Source organism: Centruroides sculpturatus, unplaced genomic scaffold, assembly GCF_000671375.1.
Source record: "Centruroides sculpturatus isolate CEXI.00-Female unplaced genomic scaffold, Cexi_2.0 scaffold843, whole genome shotgun sequence".
Classification (NCBI taxonomy): domain Eukaryota; kingdom Metazoa; phylum Arthropoda; class Arachnida; order Scorpiones; family Buthidae; genus Centruroides; species Centruroides sculpturatus.
Window position 1 is genome coordinate 156,957 of NW_019385174.1, and position 9,084 is coordinate 166,040.

At 25.6% G+C, this 9,084-nt stretch overlaps 1 protein-coding gene across 1 annotated transcript in view; it reads left to right on the plus strand.

Annotated features, from left to right (window-relative positions):
* The window catches only part of LOC111635739 (replication factor C subunit 2-like), a 25,010-nt gene extending 18,305 nt beyond the window's left edge, over nt 1-6,705 (plus strand). Inside the window, exons 5-9 of the mRNA XM_023380806.1 lie at nt 756-857; nt 2,806-2,906; nt 5,006-5,163; nt 5,807-5,872; nt 5,944-6,705. Coding sequence (XP_023236574.1) covers nt 756-857; nt 2,806-2,906; nt 5,006-5,163; nt 5,807-5,872; nt 5,944-6,252 — 736 coding nt within the window. The 3' untranslated portion in view covers nt 6,253-6,705. The remainder of the gene's footprint in view (nt 1-755; nt 858-2,805; nt 2,907-5,005; nt 5,164-5,806; nt 5,873-5,943) is intronic.
* Nucleotides 6,706-9,084: the final 2,379 nt, after the last annotated feature.

Consider the following 9,084-nt stretch of genomic DNA (forward strand, 5'->3'; position numbering starts at 1 on the left):
GTAGTCTATTTAGTCGATGTTAAGAGAGATTTTTGTTAATTTTCAACGTTTATTTGCATAGTTTGTTACATAAAGGTTTTTTCAATTTATGTGAGTTTAAAGAGATCTCAGTGATGCTTAAAAAAGAATAAATTTAACATGAAGACTGAGTGATTTTAAGTCTGGTTAGTCTGACTCTGAGTCTGATTAGTTAGAGTGATTAAATTAGCTAGGTGTATACTGTAAAATATGTTGATTTTTGTCTAAATTTTGATTTGATTTCTGTAAGATTTTCTTATTTTTTATTAACCCTCAATACCGAAATGATCCCGGGATTGACTAAGTATAATCCCGAAATCCCGGGATTAGAAATAAGGACCGGGATCGAATTCCCTACTCACCAATAGCGGTGAATTAATGATTCAGATTTAAAAGTTGAATCTAGAATTAATGCATGGTGAATACTGATTTTACTGAACATACAATTTAAATCTTGCTCTGGATTTAACTTGTGGTGAATATTGCCATGAGCACTCTCCTTCACAAGGTGGTGATTAGTGAAGATATAATAAGATACTTTAAATACACAGGGAAAAAAATTGGTTCATCCAAGTTTTATCATCCAAACAATTTTTTTTTTACATTACTATTGTGTATAACAATAGTGCATTATAAAGTTTATTTTTGCTGTTTTACATGATATTTAATCTTTCATCATATTATAAATTATTGCAAAAAATATCACAATAATTATTATAAATTTTATTTATTTTTAGGGGAATTGATGTTGTAAGAAATAAAATCAAGATGTTTGCACAGCAAAAAGTTACTTTGCCAAAAGGAAAACATAAAATTATTATTTTGGATGAAGCAGATAGGTAACTTATCAATAAATATTTACAAAAAAAATCTGTTGTTTTAATTTATGTATTTTTGCATAGACACAATTCATACCAAATGAAAATAATTCTATGTAATTTTGTTTAATTCAGTGATGAAATTTTGAACAATAGACCAAATTATACAATAGTTATTAGTAGTCAGCGGACATTTTTATATATTCCAAGTGTATAAAAATTATTTTTTAAAGAATACATATCATGTGACATCTATCAATACAATCCTATCTTTAGAAGTATAGGCGTCCCGGTTGTGCCAATGCGGTACCGGGTCTGTACTATGTGTACTAATAAAGAAGAAGTGTAGAAGTATAGGATGCATTTCTTTTCTTCACTTTATTAGGGAAAATTAAATATATTAAGAAATTGTATGATTTTAATTTATAAAAAAAAAAAAAAATCAGGAGTTTTATCATTCATGAGTTATATCATTCAGGCCAAAGTAAATTGTATTGTGGCAGGCAATTTTGAAAATTCTTTTGAAATTATAACTTTTATTTTTTATCATTCACTAAGAAAAGTTTCATTAAAAATCAAATTATTAAGCATATTTAGATTGCATACTATAACACATCTTTGTTCTAAAGGACAAAGATGTGTTATAGTATGTGTGTTATAATACATTAAATATAATTCTAATTTGATCATACATTTTTGTTTAATAAAAACAAATATGAAACATAATACTGTCAGGACATTATCTTTTATAAATTCAAATTTTATGCAAAAGAGAAATCAAATCATCTGAGATGGGGTGTAAGAATTTGTTTTGAATTTGTAGAGAATTATTGGCTTAGAACAGCTTGTGAGTAGAATGATGAACTGTAAGAAGAATGGAGTTTTGATTTCATTTGGGACTTTAATATTTTGTTTTATTTGTGATACCTTTTTATTATTACAGAATAAAGCATTTGGTCCTTGTTAATATCTTGTTATTATTTCTGATGTAGGGCATTACATTGTAATACAGCAGATATATCTTTGGCTTATTGGACAGGTTTAATTTTAAACAAGAAAAAATTCTAACTGAAATTTGTATATAGAATAATTGTTTTTTAATGATGATAAAATTTCAAAAGCCATTTCTGTTATGTTTTGTGATCAAAATTTTACACTTTTGGATTGATAAAATAAAGTGAGGACTGTGATTATTTTTTTATAAAAAAAATTAGAATTATATAAAATTATTTTTAGCTTACTAATACTTGGTTTAAAAATTTTGAACAGATTACCAGTTAGTACAAATAAAAGTAAAGAAACTTATTGGCATATTTGATAATGATATAATTTAGAAGTAATTGCATTACAGTTATACACATTATTATATGTTGTGGATTTATTTTCTGTTTATAATTAATCTCAGATGTAAAGAAAAATTTCATAAAAGTTTATAAAGTTTACTGAATAGAAAAAACAATAGAGTAGATTCAAAAAGGTAGATTCATAAATTTTTACTTTGGCAAATGTTTATTGTAATTGATGATGCATTGATATAGCATATTGATGCATCATCAACATAGCATATCAATGTATGAAAAGAAATGAAATTTAAAGACCTTATTTAAGACTAATAAAACATGGGCTAAATTAGATTTTTTCATGCATAAAATCAAATTTCAAAAGGTTGATATTTCTAATAAATGAAAGATGTAAATTTATATAATTTTCTTGTTCCATAAAAAATTTACACAAGATTTTTATGGATAAAAAAATTAAGATTTTCTAAAGTAGTCCAAATCTTAAATTTGAAATTTAGAAAAAATATTTTAATTGTGGTTTAATAATAATAAATCAAAAAAGTCTAACTATTGTCATATTTAGTAGTTAAATATAATCAAACAATCAATCAATAACAGAATCAAAATATTTTATTTATTAGAAAAGTTTACAGAATTCTTTAAAAACTTATTCATTTATATTTTTACAGTATGACTGAAGGAGCTCAACAAGCATTGCGAAGAACAATGGAAATATATTCTAAAACAACTAGATTTGCATTAGCATGCAATACATCAGACAAAATCATTGGTAATTATTTAATATATTACATAAAATTAAAGTTTTATTGTTATAGTTATTGGGTTGATCAAAAAGTTTGTTCATTTGTTGATGATGATGCAATTGCTGCATTAATTCAAGGTAACACCACCAAGGAAATAGTAGAAGTGTTAGCTATTGCTCTGGGATTGGTTGTTGGCTATTTACACAACTTAAACATCATAGCATGATATATATCCTGAGTACCACATCAATTGAGCAAGACAAATCTGATCGAGTGAGCAAATCACATAGATTTGCTCACTCAATATCTTGAAACTTATGGGACTTATCCAAGAATATTTATGTGATTTGCTGCTGAAACATAACCATATTTATCATTGCTAGAAGCAACTAATTACGGGTGACAAAAATTGGATTGTGTATGATAATGTGCAGCCAAAAAAATATTGAGGAGAAAGTAAATTGACTCCTGCAACACAGTCAAAAACCAGTCACATCCAAAAATGATTATACTCAGCATATGATGGAATTAGCAGGAAATATCTACTATAAATTGCTTCCTCAAAATCAGATCTTTATACAGAGACTCAACATGATAATCTGAAAGGCAGCCATCAAAGAAAAATGGCCAGCATTAGTAAGAAGTGTGTGACTATTGTGATGACAATGTTAGATCATACAAACATCTTTGACCAGTAGAGAAAAATTATTGGCAGTTAGGTGAGATGTTTTGTGCCACTCCCCATATTCTCCCAATCTTTAGCTTGCACCTTCAGATTAACATTTATCTCATTCTCTCCAGAATAGTTTATTGAAGTGTTGCATTGTGAATAACTATTGAGGACTTTTCTTCAAAAAATGTTTCTAAGAAATTTTTGCATGTGGAACAATAGCTATATCCAATAGATGAGCTAAAGTGATTAACTTCATTAGAAAACAAACATTCATATATAATTTTTTAACTTTAAAATTTGATAATTATTTTTGTTTAAAAAATTGAATAAGTTTTTTTGCTCAACCCAATATATAAAATAATTTATTAGACTGATATGAGAAAAGATGTAACTGAGAATAAAGTTGAGCATGATTTTATTTATTCGTGTTTTTTTACATTGAAAAAAGAAAATTAACATGATTTTTGAAAATTCAATTGAGCAGAAAATTTAAAAACTTCATTGTTCAATTTGTCCTTTCTGAACAATATCTACGGTAAAATGAATTCAAGACAAGAATATCATTAAATACTTACAAGCAAGAGAAATGTATTATTGAACTCAAAGATAAAAACAAAGTACAACAAATTTAGATCAGACATAAAGTTGCATCAGTGAAAATTAAGATGTTATCAATTACAAAATTTTAAAAAGTTCAAATTAGATATTTCTTCAATTATTGATAGCTGAATTCTTGAGAAAGAGAATATAATAGAGGGGTAAGAAATTGGTAAAAAAAATACAATTCTTGGATAAGTCCCATAAGTTTCAATTGAAATGATGGGAGAACCATCTGTTCATCATTACTAAGAATATCAATTATTTTTATGGAAATGAGATCTTAGTAGTAGTCAGAAATTAAGAAATTATCTTACTTTTGTTGTTTAGAATAGTTTTTTTGGTTCATGATTCTGGAAACTTGTTTACAAATGCTGGATTTAAATTTTCACCAACTTACTATAGTTCCTAAGTCATTTCATCTCTCTTGGATTGTAATAGATAGACACAGTGTATAATTTTGGTATGTTAAATTAACTAGATGTATACAAAACATCAGAAATTATTGAGATAAAAAAATAAATTTTATCTGTATTATCAAATAGAAGGCAATCTAAGATAAAGCTAATTTAGTTGGCACTAGTATATGTAGTCCTATTAGAATTCAGATAAACTATTATTCTCTCTCATATATGCACAGATTCATGTACAGTACATAGAAAAATAATTCTGTTCTATATTAGAACAGTTAAAAATACACTCTAATTTTGAGTTTATTATTTTTAAACTTAAAAAGATATTCTCAAAAATATTTTTAAGTTTAAATTCAAGTTAGAGAAATAATTATATAATAACAATTTGAATTACAATTTAAAACCAAACTGAATAATAAATAAATGAATTTTTATTTAATAGAACCAATTCAATCAAGATGTGCAATGGTTCGTTTTAATAAATTAAGTGATGCAGAAATTCTACAAAAAATAATGCAAGTATGTGAGAAAGAGAATGTCAGCCATACAGATGATGGATTAGAAGCAATAGTATTTACAGCACAGGGTGATATGAGACAGGTAATTTTTAAACTTTATTCGTAGATATTAAAAGCATAAAGCTGGGTACACTGGGTAGAAAATTTACATTAAAGTATTATTATTTAGAAAAAAGACAAAGATACTGTATATATCAAATTTCTGTTGAAACTGTATTTGATAAAATCAGCTTGTAATGTGTTAAGATTAACTTAATATAAAATAATAATGTATTAATCATAAAGAAATTTTGACATTAACTTTCATTTTGTCATTTATAATTTTACAATTAGGGCTTTTTTAATTTTCTGTATCTTCTAGATTTGTTTGTTTATTAACCAAACTACTATTAAATTGTACTACTTAAAACTGAAATTTATTTTTTTTCATTTGATTAAAATTAGAACTAACTAATATTAATTAATTAACTTAACTGTTATGATAAATATTAATTAATTAACTTAACTGTTATGATAAAGTGAATCAAGTTGAAAGTTATGATTAAAAAATTACAAAAAACATGCAACAATTTTCAACGAGAATCAATTCGGTCATCTTCAGGTGTCAGTTTTTCTTTCAACTAAATATTAATGTTAATTATGTTTTAAACTAAATCAATCTAGTCCAAAATATTTTATAGAAACTTAAAATTTACAGAAATTCTTTTGTTTGAATTTTATTTCAGGCTCTGAATAATTTACAGTCAACATTTTCAGGATTTGGCCATGTATCTAGTGAAAATGTTTTTAAGGTAATATTACATCAAATCAAATTTCCTGACAGAATTTTCATTTTTATGTAATCATGTTTTAAATATTTCAGGTATGTGATGAACCACATCCATTGCTAATTAAAGATATGCTGACTCATTGTGTAAATGCTAATATAGATGATGCTTATAAGATAATGGCTCATCTCTGGAAATTAGGATATGCTTCAGAAGATATTATTACAAATGTCTTTCGTGTCTGTAAAAATCATTCCATGCCAGAATATTTAAAATTAGAATTTATCAAAGAAATTGGATATACACACATGAAAATTGTCAAAGGAGTTCAGTCTTTATTACAAATGTCTGGACTATTAGCTCGACTTTGTGAGAAAGCTTCAACTTTAATTGAAAATAAATAAGTTGTTTTTTTTAAATATTTTTTGTAGATAAAGTTTTCAAAAAATTTTTGTTTTAAAGTTTATTTGCTTTAATCACATACATCAAATACAATGTTGATCAAACATTTAAGTTGCTTAGACAAATCTAATTGTATAAAATTATTAACATATTATTCTAAAGAAATGTAAATAAAGGGTACAACATCAAATACAACAAAACATCTTCAGTGCATAATATACAATAAGATATCATTAATAATAATGATGTGACTAAGATTAATCACTAATATTATGCACAAAGGAATTTGAATTTGTTCTTGCTCATATTTTAAAATGATTTAAATGTATTAGTAATAACATCTTCATAAAACTAATACTGTCTCATTTTATAAAGAGAGTGAAATATCCAAATAAGATAATCTTTATACTAAACATTTAACAAACAAACAATAGAATTATCTGTTATCATCAATCCATTTCAATAATGATTAAAACATTTCTGATTGAGAAACAACTTTTTCTTTTTTCAAATCTGATATACTTTATAGCAATACAAATATGAGTGAAATGCATTTCAGATATCACAATAACATTGATATATATCTACCAAGCTACATCATTTCTATATCAGGAACCAATATTTTAATATATGAAAGTCAAAATTATTTTTCTCCAGTATTTTCTTTAACTTTCTCATAACTAATACTTCTTTATAAAGCTATTTTCTACTTTTTAAGAAATGAAATTTGTATATCTTCTTTTTCATCTTCCATTTTTATCTTGTTTTTCCATTTTCTTCAATTTTTACTGTTTTTAAAAAATAAATGCAGTCGTTGATTTGTTTTTATAAATTTCAAATTAAACTTTTTTAAAGTTGTCATATTGGAAAAAATATTTTTATTTTTAATTATTATTTGGTTCTTAAATATAACAACCAACCCTCGACAAATTTTATTCTTGGATAATTTTAGTAACAAAGTCAAAAATTTATTCTGTAAAATAGCAATAAATTGGAGTAAAAAATGTTCTTAGTTCTTAAAAATACTATTAAATAAATTAACTGTGCAGTATTAAAATAAAAATAATGATCAAACCATGAAACCAATGATTATATCTTTTATTGAGAAATATTTTACTTCAGCCCAAACTGTTACTTTCAATGAACAATTCAAAGTTTTTACATAAAAAAATAAATGCCAATGCTCATGAAAACAACAATGAATAGCTCAAAATTTGAAAGTGATATTCATAATATAAATCTTTTTAAAGTTGATATATGTGAATAAAAATATTTTAGTAAAAATGAATTTTTTAAAAAGATATTTGTGATTTATNGAACAACCCACTAAATGCCTGTTGGAAAAAGTTATGGCCAGAGTCAGTTCAAAGCTCCAATGTAATCGATTCAGCAGAAAACAGAACTGAAGCAATAATAAAACTTTCTAAACCTGTGAGAGGAGAATATTTTGATGATATGAATCTTGAAGATATTCAAGAACTATTGGAAGAAGATGAGATTGACAAAGTAAATCTGGTCAAAATGGTAACAGAGATTGACTAAATTAATTCAGAGGATGATAGCATAGATGAAAATCCTAAAGCTCAAAATTTTATCCTAAAAAGCATATGAGAAGGGATAAATTTGGCCAAATAATTGAAACTTTACTTTCTAAATACAGATCCTTCCACTCAAAGAAGCATAAAGTTTAAGGAAGAACTTCAGAAATGCATGGCTCTATATAACAAAATTTATAAAGGTCTTTTAAGAAAAAGAAAGCAAATGAAAATATCAGATTTTATGAAAAAATAAATAAAATGATGATGTTGCTGATCAAGATGAACAAAAAATCTAAGACAACGACGATAGTTTGTAAAAAGAAAACATTAGTGCTTAACTAAAATTAATATTAACACATGATATAGTACTTTTAATTGTAATTGTTACTTATTTCCAATCAATAATTAAATTATTGGTTACTTTGATAAACATATTTCTCTTAGCAAAAGTATACTATTCTTTTTCATTACTAACTTCTGGAACCAAACCCCATGTTTTGCATTAGTCCTTTGTTTCATATAACATGGATGCACATAACATGGCACTTTTTTGGAACATAACTGCTGTGTTATACAAGGATATCTGTATTAATTTAGCCTTATTATAGCCCAATATTTTGGCAGATCATCTAGTTTTAAAGTAATCAGTTAGTGGAGTTGCTTATAAACATTTCATTAGAATTGATTGCAAATACAAAAAATGTATTAGAAGGTAAAAAACCAATGTAGAATATAACAGTTATTGGAGAATTGTATTACCACAAAATAGAAAACAATTATTATTTTTTTACAAAAACTTAAAAATAACTAAAGAAAATAAAGATCAAATGGAAAAGAAGGATAGAATTTTTAAAACAGGAAATCCTGTGATATAATCATTAACATAAATTGACTGCTTATTTATCACCCTTAACATTATTGCTTTTCAGCAAATCTCTTTATTTACAACTTGTAAGAGCTTAAAATTTTTGTAAAATTTGAATATGTCCATGTTGTTTTATGAAGAATTCAAATAACACATACCTTAATCTGTAATTTGAGAACTGACTCACCAATAGAGGATTTGATCCCGGGATCTCGAAAATCGGGATCCCGACCACTTTTCAGTCCCAAAATTTTCGGGATTAAGTTTTCCTAATCCCGAGATTTTCGGGATTGACATCATTTTAAAAAAGTTGCAAAATAGACTGCATGAAGCAAAACGTTCAGTGCCAGTGCTTTTAACAGAATTGCTTGCCTATCATTTTAATATAAAATACAAGAAATTTTATTCCAAGCAAGCAGCAGAAATTAACC